Consider the following 15,672-nt stretch of genomic DNA (forward strand, 5'->3'; position numbering starts at 1 on the left):
CCAGATCCTTTTGGTTTTTACTAGAAATGCTATCCGAATTCTTACTGATTTTGTTGCAAATCTGAGACTTAATCCATTTCTGATTTTACCTATTATTCTGTATTTTTCCTGTTGATGAGAGCCTTTATTGCAATAATTTTATGCATTTAAATGAGATTATTGCTGCATCTGTATTGTACCTTTGCCCTATGTAATAAACCTTCGTGGTTTTTTGGACTTTAACTTAGAACTCACTTTTTGAGTTTGTCCTTTTCTTAATGACTGTATTTTGAAATGATGTTTTGAACCTAGTATCTTTAACCCATTACCTAATTATTTGAGGTTAACTTTGTATCCAATTTACCCATCTGTATCTGCGCTTGAATTATAGATTAACTAGGGGTGCAGCATGCCCACACATTGCTAGAGGAAAAGGTGAAAACGGATTTAAAAATAAATATATTTTTTCCAACATAACGATTATAGCAAGGTCAAGTACCACTGTACACACATTCTTGAATACATGTCATCAATATCCAGCTATGCATCCATGTCGACTGGATATAATGGGACTTCAAAGTCTCTTCTGCTTCAGACACCCAGTGCCTCAAATATTGCCTGCACATTATCCAGGTCTGGATGTCCAGCACTTACCTGAAGCTCAACTTAACCAAGACAGATTCCTGTTATTAGCCAAGAGCAAAAAACAGAAAACAGCACAAACCTGACTCAATAACATGAACCCCAACTTTCACCAAATTCGAAATCATTTGGATTCACACTGAATACCAACCTCACCCTGACGGAAACACATTGCAAAAACACATACTGCCTTGTGCCAGCTTTCTCTTCTAAAGAAAGTGAAACCGTTTCTTTCAGTAATTGACTTCAAAACTGCAATTTAATTTTTCGATGAATTGCTTCTGCATGGTGGCAGCTCTATCGCCTTCCACACTCCACACTGGCACGCCTGAAGGGCATCATACATTACACAGCACGTCTCATTCAGGGCCTGAAGAAATCTGATGAAATCACACCATTGGTTTCTTGCAAATCTTGGAAAAAATGGTAAACCTATTTATTCAGTTGTACTTGTTTACAGGCTTCAACCTCTCTGATTTTGTTAATCTTCAACTACAGTCATTATATTTAGGGTGTGAATGTTAATCAGACACTTGTGTCTAGAACTACTATTACCTCTTCATACACCTTTCTTAACTCTGGCCTTTATGACTGAGCAATTCCCACTCCATGGACAGGCTTCCACATTTCTCGCATTTATTGTGGACCACTGATATCACTGATGTAGGTACGCTACAAGAAACTAACAGTATTCTATTTTAAGTAGTTCTCACCACCTCCTGGTTTTTCCTGTCTCACAAAGGCTATGTCCCTGTATGAGCTCTTTGCCGAGGTAAGAACCTATGCTCTCCTGATTAAAACACATAATCTGAACAGTGGGAGTCTCCCTCTGCTCTGCTTCATCAAGCATGGGGTGAAGTGCCAGATTCCCGCATTCAGTTCCATGCAGGAGCCTCTGCTTGAGTGGGTATTCTCCCTGTTGCAGCACTTCTTAGTGAGATTGCACGACATGAAGGAGAAGTATGTCTCCTGATACAGGCGAGCAACGCCCTGTACCTGGGGTGTTTGTCCAGCACCGACTCAGACAAAGTTTTATATGTTGTTGAGCAACTTTTGTTTCTGGAAGTCACCTTTTTGAAGGAAATGCTTCTGAGGCTGCTTGGTTTGCAGTGCGTTGTTTGTTCAGATCAAGATATTTCTAAGAATGACAGACTAATAGTTTGATACTGAGCTGCACTCCTCGATTGATAGAGCTGTGGCACAAGCTCAGCAAAGGGACCAAAAGAATCCTCTGGACAGAATCTCAAAAGACAATGGGCCTCATTACGACTTTGGTGGTCTTTTTGTAAGACCGCTGATGCCAGCAGACCTCCTGTGCTGGTGGTCTACTATCCACCATGTTCAGAGTCATTGGTGGACTTCTGTCCATTTATGGGCTGAAGTCTGAATCCGAAGAGGCAGTTGCATCGCCAGCAAGACTCCGCCTGCTGTATTACGAGCCGTAATACGTCTTGGCGGAGTCTTGCTGGCTTAGGGCGAGGGTGTCTGTGTGTATGGGTGCATGAGTGTGAGTATGTGGGGGGGTGTAGCATGAGTGTGAGTATGCGGAGGGGGATGGGGTGGTGAATGCATGTGTCTATGTGATTGAATGTGTACATGTAAGTGCTTGTGAATGGGGGTGTCTGAGTGCATTTGCAAGTGAGTGGGGGTGTGTGTCTGCATGTATGTGAGTGAGTGGGGGGTGTTTGTGAATGTATGTGTATGCTGAATGGTGTGTATGTGAATTCATGCATGTGTGGGGGGGGATTGTTTGTAAGGGTGTTATTGGGTGGGGGGGTGTCTGCATGTGTGAGGGTGGGGATGTGTGTGCCGGCGACAGGAATGGTGATTTCTGTTGCCGGGTGCATTACTGCAACGGAAAGTCTGGTGGTCTGTAACCTTGTAATCCGGCCGGTAGGCTGAGGCCTGCCACTAGGTTGGAGGTTTTCACTGCCGGCTGCGTTGATGTGACCGAACCTGCGGGCCAGGCGTTGTTATGGAGGTTTGGCTTTTGCCAAACCCCACAACTTGTGATGTGGCCGTCTTTACCGTCGTGGTGGTAAGATGACCGCCAGCCTCATAATGAGGGCCAATATGTCAAAGGGGCACAAATAGAGAAATGTTACGCCATATTAAAATGAATCTGGATTTCCATTCTCCTTCTATATCTCAGGAAGCTTAGTTGTTTGATCAGTATTATTCACCTCACCCACATTACTTTAAAACCTGTCTTTGAGAAAATTATGTTGTAGGAGTGGGCTGTTAGTGCCTGTGGGAAAATGGGTATCTATGTAGTGCACCAATGTATGAGGACACTATCCAGATAGTGCAGGCAACCCTGATGGGTTTACAGGGTTACAAATGACAATCCCAGAAGCTGACTTTTATGGTAGTGTGGGTGAGCAGTTAGGCTTATCAGAGGGTAGTGCTAAGTATTTGATGTTCTCACAGAGGCAATAAATCAGACACACACTCAAGAAGGAGCTCGAAACCAATTGTTTAGAAAAATACTTTGTTTATATTATGTTTCAACACCAGAATACTCTAACCAAAATAAATTCTGATGCAGTTTTGAAGAGAAATAGCAAAACATTTTGAAGTGTCTTTTAAGCAGTAATGCAATCCTATGGAGAAAAACAGATGTATTGCATACATACATTCACCAGCGACTTACTGGACCAGTCTTCAGGAGTTATGGTAAGTATGGGGCACCGTTCAAAGCAGCACCATCAGGCCCCCTCGGAGAGCTCTGGGGCGTCCAGATGCAGAGGTGCTTTATGATGTCGATTGACCCATTGGTTTCAATGAGAAAGCTGCAGGTGAGGATTGGTGGCTTTTCACAGCTCATCGGTGTCCTTGTTCTTCTTGGGTCCAGAGAATCTGTCTTCTGGTGTTGAGGAGCCACCCAAATACGGAATTTATGGGTGTGTAGGGTAGTGGCCAATGGGCTGCTTACTCGTGGGGTGCCTACACCCCCTATATGACCACTTCCTGTGGGCATATTTCTATCCCAGAAGCCTACTTCCACCCAAAAACAAGATGTGGAGATGGTGGGTAGCCCACCTTAGAGGTGTGGTTAGCCCGGGGTGGTACATGCCTACTGACTAGCTAATTGTCCTGCCTGTCCTGGTACCAAGTTGGCTACAGTCAGGTATGGGTAAGCCAGGGGTTTTTGCATACCCAAGGCAGCAGGGCCTTTGAAGCCCCTAGCCTTAGTATGCATATCTGCTAGCCATCCTGCTGGAGTGGACAACAACACCCTCCTCCACAGGCTCTCACCTCAAGGGGGTCAGAAACTTGTCTGGTGGTGGCAGGCTGCTCAAGACCAGTCAGCCAACACACTAAGAGGCTAGTGAGGTTTAGGGGCACCTCTAAGGTGCCTTATGGGTGCATGTCATAATAAATCCAGGGCTGGATTTATTAAGACGAGGTGTTTGATACCAAACACCACAAGGTTCAGTGAATCCATTATGTGACTGGGTCACTCATGTTGATGAGTGTCCAGCACATACCTTAAGATGGTTTCACAGATCACTGGTAATGCTCCGCAATAGGTCTAGGCCTGACAGGGGCATAGCTGCTTGTGCAGATATGACCACGCATCAAATATAATGCACCCCGCCTTAGGGCTCCAAGGCCTGCTGTAGGTGGTGACTTACATATACTTAGATACAGTGAGTGTAACATGGCACACAATGAGTGTGCCACATCTTGGTTTCACCTGGCTTGCAGAAGAACATGCAGACTGCAATGGCAGCTGTGTGCATCTCATTTTTAGGGGGGTCCCTAAGGGTGGCACAATACGTGCTGCAGCCCTTAGGGACCCTTTCCTCTACCCAGGCCCTAGGTACCAGGGGTACCACTTACTAAAGACTTACACAGGAAGAAGGGTGTGGCAGTTGTACACACTGTTACCTGTTTTTAGGGAAAGAGCACTGGGGATCTGTTTAACAGGGACTCAGTGCACCTCAGTCAAAAAACTCAGCCCCAGTGGGCAAAAAAGTGGGGGTGACCATGTCAAAAAAGGGCATTTTCCAACAGTGACAAAATGACTTTTCCTTGCATATTGACTACAAAATAGCCACAAGAGTAGTGTGAGGAATATTTTCCTGCTATCCCTGAAGTTGGTTTTCTTCTGGCAAATAGGTTGCATCAAGTTGTGGTGGTGTCTGTTGCATACCAGTCATCTGACCAGGTTGACAAAATGGTAGAGGTTGCCTTTTTACTTAATTTACTTAAGTTTGTTTACATAACTCAGTGATATTGAGGGTCCACACGAAAAGGGACCAATGGGAAGCCTGCCTATCGATTGGGAAATGTGCAATCATTAAGGAATTCGACGAGGAGGTAACTTTGTGTTATGAAGACTACTGCTAAGTAACTAATCATCTGGACCTAAGTCACAAACATATTACATATTTTGAAATGTACACCCCTGAGCTCATCTCTGCATTTCCAATACATTTCAGGCAATCTTGCAATGTAAGAGAATTCCATAACTCCTCCAATGATTCTGTCAGTCACATATTCCCAGGAGTAGTTCCGAAATTCTTTATTTTCATCATAAATCAGATATTTATGAACGAGTGAATGTAGCAAGTGTACATATATGCATAGTTAAATATTGCACAATAGGGGAGTTTGCGCCTGAAAATGGTTTTGTTTAACCTGGAAAATGCTCCTATCCTGCCATTTTAAATGGGTTCGCTCACAAATAATATTATATGTTAATGGTGGAATTTTACTTGTACCGATATCCATTCACAATTGTACATTCATATTTTGAGAGCAGCAGACTTGAACTTACAGCCGTGTATGAATGTATTAGTACACCCGAACACAAATCTCTCTTAAATGTGGCCTTCTTTGTTTATATTAGAGTATTATCTTCTGAGACCTTATTCAATTTCAGTTTATTGGATTGGTGCTATGATTGGACATGTTTTCAGTTTGTAAGTTCTTTGTTCATAAACATACATAAAGCAGGATGTAATACCGGGTATTACTTGTTCCAGCTTCCAAACACTTACCCACCTGTAGACGATGCCTTATTGCCTTCGAAGGAGGACTCTAAGCCAACTGCCATGACAACACGTCTGAGAAGACAAGCTGAGAGGGAGCGAGAGTTACGGGGGAAAAGAAAACGGAAAATTCCAGAAAGATTAGATCCACCACAGCAGAAACAAAGGAGTCCTTCTCTTTGGACTGTTGAAGAAGTTTGGGTCTTCGTACATTCTCTGCCAGGTACATCTTCTTAATCAAGACAGTGGCATTGTTCTTTTTATTCATACTATATTAAATGAGCATATTGAGTGTACCCTAATTGACCAGTTGTGTTGTCCTTTACGCAGTATACGAGTTTAAGGACGTAGAAAAATAAAATTTCCAGTTGTATCTGTGGATTAAATCACAATACAATAGCGGTTCCACGCTTTGCCATTTGAAGATAGCAGTGCTAGCTGTCTTCTCAGACTTTTTAGGATCGAGTGTGCAAGTGCATGCACTACCACATGCGTCTTGCTTGTTAGGGTGGAGCCTGCGAGTGCATACGCTAGCGCATGCCTCTCGCTTACGAGACTCTGTGTCTACAGTTAAGGGCTTGGAGCCCGCCTGTCGATTACCATTCGTAGGCTTCATGATCACTCTTCTTTGTTGCCTCCTCATTGGCCAGCACAGAATGAAACGTCAGTACCGTCCCTTGTCGTGGAGCACCAGCCAAGCACAGATCGATTTGAGTTTACTGCCCATCCGACACCCTGATGTAGTTGAGGTACTATTAGTTGTTTTCCCCCTCCCACACTCTCTGCCCACTCTGGTGCTTCCTTTCTTGAAGAATCCTATTGCAGCCGCCTCAGTTCCACCACACACGTTTTTTCCATTGCCTTTTTATGTTTTACACTTTACTCGTGAAGCCTAGATCCTTTTTCTGTCTAGCTCCACAGCTCTGGAACTCCATGCAGATAAACATAAGATCGACAGCTGAGGAGCCAGGATTTAGGAAGATGATAAAACCTGGTCCTTTCCCCTACTTAATCAATATCAAAGCTCTGTCTGGCAGAAGTACATACTAATTGATCTTCTCCTCACCTACCGCTGGGAGACCCTAGGGTAGCCATGCGCTCTATAAATTCACAAATTCAATCTGTGAACAAGGTGTTACATTACATGTCAGAACACGTCGAGTTGGCTTCTGCCTTACAGCACGGTACTTGCACTGCTTGGTTAAAATCAACACTGATAACATCTTGTCTTGTTTGTACAGCTTTCACTGTTTGGTTTTCCATATGACTTTTGGTCTGGTTTAAAATGACATTGTTTTTGCCCTTGGTGTTCGTAACACCTCTGGTATGGTTGTTCATTTTTTTCTTTTTACTCTTTCTGCTATTGGCTCCTGCTGCAGAAAGTACCCCTACCTTTAAACAGATAATATTTGTGTTTGCTCTGATTGTGGAGCCTGCTCAGACATCGAATCACTTGCTCATGAATGAAAAAAAGAAAGCACTCCTCCAGAGTGTTTGTTTCGAACCTGAAAGGTCACTTCACTCTAAGTATTCAGGAATTGTTGGGGTTTAGCAGTCCATTGTATCAGAGAGATGATAACTTCCATTCTTTTCGATTTAATGAGTCTGAAATCCGAATTACTGAAGATGGTCCAGGAGGGGCTGCGCCTTCGTTAGGGTGAAAGGTCAAGCCTTCCATAGTTCCATCACACATTCAATTCAGCCTTTTCACTGGCGATTAGTGATGTTGCATTAATGTGAGTCCATTATTTTTTGCTGTGGGGAACTTAACACTGGTGTTTCCCCAGTATCCCTATTCAAATTATTTCGGATAGGGAAGGTGTAGTGGTGGGGGTTAGGGGCTACGCTTTATTTATATAGCATCTGGTAGAAACGAGACCAAAATATTGACAAACATCTGGAACGCATTGTGCGATTTGACAATATCACTAAAGTGCAAATGTTTGTTGGTTTCACCTTACCCATCATTAGATGCACAGTTCGGGGAAAGGGAGAAATATATGGGAATGACTAAATTCAAATATTACTACACATTAATCCTTCACATCTTCTGCACTGTATTTTTTTCTTTTGTTGCCCTATTAAAGTATTTTTTGGGTTTGTGTTCGTAAGGGTGTGCATTTTTTTTTTTTTTTACTTTTGATTCCATTGGCCAAATATAAAATTGATTTTAGTGACCGCAGCAACAAACCATATCAAAGCACTGATAGCCTTTCAGATCCCGGTTTTGGGAACGTATTTTCTGTACTCTCTGGAAATTAATGGTTAACAATCTTGGTCCTGGTCAATAAACTGAAAATCATACTCAGGTGATCCACGTACCCAAAACCCCTTTAATCCACTCACACAAGTGAATACGTTTCACAATATTGCAGTCAATAAAGGCAGATACAGCCTATATTTTAACTATAGCTAATGGTTTTACAGCTGTCCTCTCTTTGTTGATAGCAGCGTTAGCTGGCGGTGGGGCTGGGTTCCATCTTTCGTAGTGTCTCAGCCTTTCAGAGGTTACCTCAGTTACTGCTCTCTCCCACTAGGAAGAAAAACCAGCCCGAGTTGGAGTCTTTGTCCTGGTGCATTGTGGGCCTCAGAAAAAAATCATAAGACATCGCAAGAGCGAGGACTTTTTTGAAGAAGAACAACTTGTAAACCTAAGTGGCAAACACTTGTTGGCACAAGTGTGCCAAGCACATGAACCTACAGTGCTACAAGTCACAAGATAGCTAAAGGTTAATAAATGTTTTGCTTGCTGTGCCATAAACAGTACGTTATTTTGATTTGTGATTGTGTTTTTAATGTATGTACGCTTAGCACTTGGAGGTGTAGCTCGAAATAGAACTATACATAAAACATCCATCCACGCCACTTCACTCTGCACCACTACACTCTATGCCACCCTACTCTGTACCACTCTAATCTGCTTTGCCAGTCTACTCTACACCACTGCACTCTTCGCCACTGCCCTCTACACCACTCCAGCCTAGGCCACCCAATCTACTCTTCACAACTCCACTGTACTCCTTGCCACTCTGCACTCTACTCCACTGCAACCTATGCCAATACACTGTACGCCAACGCATTTTACTCTGTAACATTCAACTCTATGCCTCTGCACTCTATGCCAGTCAACTGTGTGCCAGTCTGATCTACTCTGCACTACTCCATGCAACTGCACTCTACACCACTTTACAGCATTACTGCATTCCACTCTACGCCACTGCACTCTACCCTGCCCCACTCCATGCCACCTCACTCTACTCTGAACCAATCTACTCTGTGCCACTGCACTCTGCCAGTGCACGCAACCTCACTGCACTCTACTCTGCATCAGTGTACTTCATGCCACGGCACTCTGACACTCTACTCTGTAACACTGCGTTCTCCACCACTGAACTCTACACCACTCTGAACTACTGCATTCTATGCACATGCACTGTACGCTACTGCAATCTGTGCCACTCTACTCCGTCACTCCACTCTAAGCCACTTCATTCTACAACTCTATGCTGCACCATTCTACGCTACTCTTCTATGCCACTCGACTGTACTTTGCACTAAATGCCACTTGACGGTACTTTCCACTCTGAATCACTCAACTCTACTGCAAACCACTCTATGCCACTCTTACACTATGCCACAGCAGTCTACACCACAGCAGTCTACGCCACAGCGGTCTACTGTGTCCCCTTCTAATCTACGCCACTGCATTGTATGCTGCGAAATTCCATGGTGTGGCACTCAGTGCTACTATACTCTGCAACACTCTACGTCCATGCACTCTACACCAGTTCACTGTACTCTACGCCAGTCCAGTGTATGCCACACTACATAACTCCACACTATGCCACTCCAATACACAATACTCTCTGCCACTAAAGTCTACAACACTCTTTTTCACCCTTCCCTGACACTCCACGTCACTCTCCTCTATGCCACTAACTTTTAACCATGCTGAACAGCCACATTGGTGTGCAACACCGCTAAAACACATATGCAAAGCCAATAGTTGCTGCATGAGGGAGACCTTTTGACTTTGCCAATGCTTGTTTCTCTCTGTCATCCAGTTTCAGCTTTTATCCATATATTTACAAGGTCAATTTGTCTGTTACGTTAGTTTTCTGTCTGCACAGAGGCACAACTAGTGAGCTCAACAACATGTAATGTTTTGAAAAACAATTACATATTATGTCACAGATCACAGTACAAAAAACAAATTTTGGAGGTTTGAATGGCACACAACACAAATTCCCCAGTCCAATTATTTGTTTTTTTCCAGTGAAACTTTATCCACTTTTTTCCAACATTAACAGTAGACAAGTAACACTTGCCAGCATTATTCCACCTTCCTTCCCTTTTCTATTTTCTAACACAGAGCTAGAAAAAGGGTAGGTACATGATTCTTTATTACTTTTGTGATTTTTTTTCTCACGTCAAAATATGCACATACGGTAACAAAGTAAATGTGCCTCTTCTCCACTCGAAATGTGTAATTGAATGCCAAGGATGGAGAAATACGGTGTCTGCCGAGTATACACTTTAAGCTAATCCATAAACTTGCCTGGATAGGCTCCAAAGGGTTCTCTACAGCTGCCCCTTTTAGGGAGAGAACAGACTCTAGACTGGAATAATTTTAGCAGAGCTGTGCTAGGGCCTAATCCTTAGCTCCGGCTTCACAGACTAAGCAGGTTCACCACAAAAATGGTTACTGAAGATAAGTACCTGTTCCATTCTGTCAAATGATTTCTTTAGGAGTATAGTTTTAGTAAGATTCTTAAAAAGGAATAGTCAGTTCCGACTTGAGAGTCTAGGGAGTACCGCGGTTTGGGACCCTGTTCTCCCTCACCTGGAACCCTCGAGGGAAAAGGAACGGAGAAAGGCCAAGAAATGCCTGGCGCTGAGGCCTCGAGACTGGCTGCAAGGAGATGGGTTTCACCTGGAGTCAGATTGAAAGAAAAGACCAGGACCGGGAAGGCTGGAGAGTCCTGTTTGATGTCCTATACCCCAAGAGGGATAGTAGGCATACCTACATATTGTCAAGTCAAACAAAAGCTAAAAATAAATCTAAAGTTACAATAAAAATTAATAATTGCAGAACATAGTGGTGTACGGCTATGAAAGAGGTTGAAAAAATACTCCTTTAAACTAGCAGGTATTGATCTCTACACATTGTGTTTTATATGAGGAGGAAGCAGGGACATCATGCATAGTCTCTGTGCAGGACCCAAGCAAAGCATGATATGAGGATTAAGTTGTAGGATGATCTTGGAAGATGATTATATAGCATAGGTTCTAAAATAGAAATGTAAGTGTGCAGAATCCAGAGGAATAACGTTCCAAGACATTTCAGCTCACTGATGCCCACGCCCTGCTGGTGAAACACTACTAATTTGTATTTTATTTCATGGGCCGACTTCCTTGCCTCTTACATACTTCTTTATCTTTATGTCAAAATGTCATCCTTACCTTTTACATTTTTTTTACATTTTTACCTGGAACTCTTCTGTTGCAGTCCGTGACACAGAAATGAAGCTGTGTTGGGTTGTTTTTTGTTTGCCTGGAGGTGTCTGCTAGCACATCTCCGTTTTTTTCCTTTTTTTTTTTATTTTTTTATGTGGTGCCTTGACTGCACCAAAAAGCAATATACCTCAAATACCATCTGAGGATTATAACTCTTGGGTTGGACTTTCACAAGAGTCTTGAAAACAGAGCAAGCACCAGTTTTGAGAGAGCCGGGCTTCGAGTGCGGAGACTGTACCAAAGAGGCCTTAGCATACTACTCTGACCACTGGGTCTGAGTTCTGTGACTACTGACAGTCTATCTCATGTCTGGACAAACTTCATGAAATAGGGCCCTAATCTCACACCTTCAGGCCGGAGGACCACCTTCAGTGTTGAAGTTGATTGCAAATGCTGGCCTCGATGCAAGGCAATCTAACCCTGATCATCACGCTGCTTCAACAGCCTTATGTCAGGCTAAGGAGAATTTAGACCCACTGTCAGTTAGGGAATATATCTCTTGTCCTCCACAACAGGCAGTAGAATTAACATTTAAGGAGGCTACTTTTGAGATGTTGAACATATTTTCTGTACTCAATAAACAGACAGAAGGACACCAGCACAGTCATCATCCTGAACCCAGTCCCGTGCCTGCACCGCCATAGACACCACAACCTTCATTGTAGCACTCAACATACACTGATTCAGATCTGGACATGGAGTTTGTACTTCAGGTTTATGTTAGTATTTCATCAGTGCTATCACATTATACTAAGGTGGTAACAGTAAATAAATAGAAAAAGCGTACATAGATAAGTTTACTGTTATATACCAACTAAGCTAAAGCAATGTCTAATTCTGAAATATCTTTATTTTCCATTCTTGTTGGTTCACATTTCCTCATGCTATAATACCTGGAACCTGATTTAGAGTTTGCCAAACTTTTGGTCCACCTGTCTGATTTGGGGCTGAGCAGACCAACACTATGTTGACAACGGAACCCACTACTGCTCTGTCGCTGACATAATTTGAGAGCTTGTTTTTTACAAAATGTAAAACTTTGGAAAAGTTTGACGGTCGGCATCCTATTTGACAGAGCCATCTGTCAAACGTTTCTAACATTCACTTGAACCGCTGTGAAAGAGGTACCTGCTAATGTATAAGTCTGTGGGATTTAGTGGACATCTCTCGATTTGGCAGGCGTGGTTGACAAAGTCCTCTGACATCCTTTTTGCCTTTACTTCGTCATCTAAAACCTAACACCAGGCCCACAGTCAGTGGTGCAGTTGTAGGTATCACCATAGATTGTGGTAAGCCATACTTTTGTACTAGTGTAAGAAATGGTACAGTATTGCCCCCTGAAGGTAGATTATCTATGTTTAAAATTCCCTTTCTCTCCAAAAGAGCCAGTTAATCTCTTTTGTCTCAACCCAAATATCTGAATTCTGCAATTATGGTGCTTTTGAATGTAATTTGTTATGGAATCTTAACTCATTTATTTGCTCTCCTCCATGCATAGTAAGAGGAGTGTAGTATTAAAATGCTAATAAGTGATGTCTGTATTTGTGTATAAGATACAGTCAACTTGCCTGTTGTTTCCAGTATGTCTCTCTCCATACACCCATGTTGGAGTTTCTGTATGTTTTCAGCCTGTAAACCATGTGTGCTAATTGATGAGCTCGCCTTAAAATTCTGTATGGGATAAGCACAGTCTCCCTGCTTTGGTGACTGTGTAAGTTCAGTGGCTTCTCTATACAGACATTTTGATGCTGTTCTCTATCACCCTTTAGAGTATCATTGGGTTTTTCAAAGGTATCACCACAAATAAGTAATTAAACCTGGGGGCAATATTCTTCTTTATAATTTGCCCTCTCACCTAAAGGGCATACCTAATTTGGACTATTTAGAACATTCAGAAATCGTTTAACCCAGTAAAGGTGTAATGTGGTCACAGGTCATATTCTGTAGCCCTTTGTTAATATACATTCCGAAATAATAAGATGATTTCCATTGAAAGGATAGAGTACTTAATAATATTGTGATCGCTATCAGATGGTTGGTAGCGTGTCACATTAGAACCAATTCATATAACTGCTTGAGAACCTACATCAGTGTTTGTATTAATTAAATTTGGTTTGAAAGAGTTACTGGTATGTAATCTGCATAATATAGTGCTTTAGTTTTTCCTGCTATTCTCTGTATCCCTTGTAGATTTGTGTCCTGCATTTAGCTGTAGGCAGTGATTTAGCCAGACCAAAAATGAGGAGAAGCGGGACAGCCTTGTCTGGTTCCTCTGTTTCTTTTTAAGTATGAAGATGAAAAGACTCCAATCTTCACTTAGACCACCATTTTGTTCTATAGTCATCTGACCACCTTGATGAAGTTTTGACCTAACTCTATCATATCTAAGAGTCAAACAGTTATTCCCATTCTACATCCAGTGATATTATCCCTTTATCATGTTGTAATTACTATAGTATATGTAACTGAGTTCTGAGATGGTTAGTCTAGGAGTGTCCTGTACACATCCTGCCTGTATCAGATGGATTAATATTAGTAGTCGTAGTTGAAGTCTGTTAGACAGTACTCCAGCACTTTAAAGGGTGTGTTGATGAGAGAAATTGGTATATAATTTGTGAATGTCAGTAGGTCACTGTCTACCATGGGCACTAGTGAAATTCTTGCTGGTTGAATTGTATAGTAAATGACCTACAGCAGTTGGCGCTTTAAACACATTTTCTAGAAATGGAATAGCTATGGTCTTATTGATTTTATCTAACCCTTCTGGGTGCTTTATCAGAGATCATTTTAAAAAATATCTGCTTGACGCCACCATTCGGGTGGGGAGCACTGCTTTTCAAGTCTATGCAGAGCATGTGTTCTACAGCCACACGTGCTCCAAAATGTTATTTACCTTGTAGCTATCTCTTTGTAGCTTGAGCTGCAGCTTTACATGCACCCTCCCACCTTCCATGATGCAAACTTATACTTAATATATGTTACATTATGTTCGATGGCATGTGTAGCTGCAGATACACATGCTGTGCACATCCCGCCATCTGGTGTTGGGCTCGGAGTGTTACAAGTTGTTTTTCTTCGAAGAAGTCTTTTCGAGTCACGAGACCGAGGGACTCCTCCCATTTCGACTCCATTGCGCATGGGCGTCGACTCCATCTTAGATTGGTTTTTTTCCGCCATCGGGTTCGGACGTGTGCCTTTTCGCTCCATGTTTCGGGTCGGAAAGTTAGTTAGAATCTCGGAAAAAACGTCGGTATTGTTTGCGTTCGGTATCGGGTTAGTTACAACAGATCGACACCAAATTTTGAAGAGCTCCGGTGACCCTTCGGGGTTTTTTCGATCCCCCGTCGGGGCCTGGTCGGCCCGGCCACGTGTGACTTCAAGGCTGATGGAACGGACCCCATTCCGCTTCTGTCCAAAATGCCATAACAAGTATCCGTATACGGATCAGCATCTGGTCTGTAACTTGTGCTTGTCTCCAGAGCACAAGGAATATACTTGTGAAGCCTGTCGAGCGTTTCGGTCGAGGAAAACATTAAGAGACCGAAGAGCCAGAAGACTGCAGATGGCGTCGACGCCGACAGGACAAGAGCGTTTCGAGGAGGAAGAGGAAGCTTTCTCTATCCATGAGTCGGACTCGGAAGAGCTCGAGGCCGAAGAAACGCCGAAAACCGTGAGTAAGACATCGAAACATAAGACTCACGAGAAGTCAACAAAGGCCCAGGGGACGCCACCGCCAACAGGCCATGGCTTAACCCAAAAAATTGGTGACCGATCCAAGGCACCGAAAAAGGGCACGCTTGTGGCGAAGTCATCCGACTCCGGTCGAGATACCGCCACACAGCAATCTCGGACCCGAGACATCGGCTCAGAGAAATTTCGGCACCGGGACAGCGGCACCGAACAAGTTCGGCACCGAGACACCACCACGCCGAAACTTTAAAAGGTTTCTTCGGAGCCTAAAAAGACGTCCGAAAAAGTTTCAGTTCCGAAACATCCAGCCTCGGAACCGAAAACAGGTTCCTATACAGAGGAACAAGGATTGTCCTCCCAAATGCAAAAACATAGATTTGGAGAGGAACTTGAAGCAGTAGAGCCAGACCATACTCAAAGAAGGCTCCCCATTCAAGAAGACACTGGGAAGATAACCACTCTTCCACCAATTAAAATAAAAAGAAAACTTGCCTTTCAAGAAAAGGACAAGCAGCCACAAGCAAAGGTAGCAAGGAAAACAACTCCACCACCGTCTCCACCACCATCAGTGCACACATCACCGGTAGCGACTCCTCCACTGATGCACTCCCCGACTCATACTACAATGAGTCAAGATGACCCCGATGCATGGGACCTTTACGATGCTCCAGTATCGGACAACAGCCCAGACTCGTACCCTGCCAGGCCGTCCCCACCTGAGGACAGTACATCTTACACACAAGTGGTCGCAAGGGCAGCTGCTTTCCATAACATAACGTCACCTTGCATTCCGAACCAATTGAGGATGACTTTTTGTTTAACACGCTATCCTCCACTCATAGCC

The 15,672-nt window shown here is 43.2% G+C and overlaps 1 protein-coding gene across 1 annotated transcript in view; it reads left to right on the forward strand.

Annotated features, from left to right (window-relative positions):
- PHC3 (polyhomeotic homolog 3) overlaps positions 1–15,672 on the forward strand; it is a 374,591-nt gene that overhangs the window by 336,859 nt on the left and 22,060 nt on the right. The window contains exon 14 of the mRNA XM_069213181.1: positions 5,616–5,844. Within this exon, the coding sequence (XP_069069282.1) occupies positions 5,616–5,844 (229 nt within the window). The remainder of the gene's footprint in view (positions 1–5,615; positions 5,845–15,672) is intronic.

The sequence above is a fragment of the Pleurodeles waltl genome, chromosome 11 (assembly GCF_031143425.1).
Source record: "Pleurodeles waltl isolate 20211129_DDA chromosome 11, aPleWal1.hap1.20221129, whole genome shotgun sequence".
Lineage (NCBI taxonomy): Eukaryota > Metazoa > Chordata > Amphibia > Caudata > Salamandridae > Pleurodeles > Pleurodeles waltl.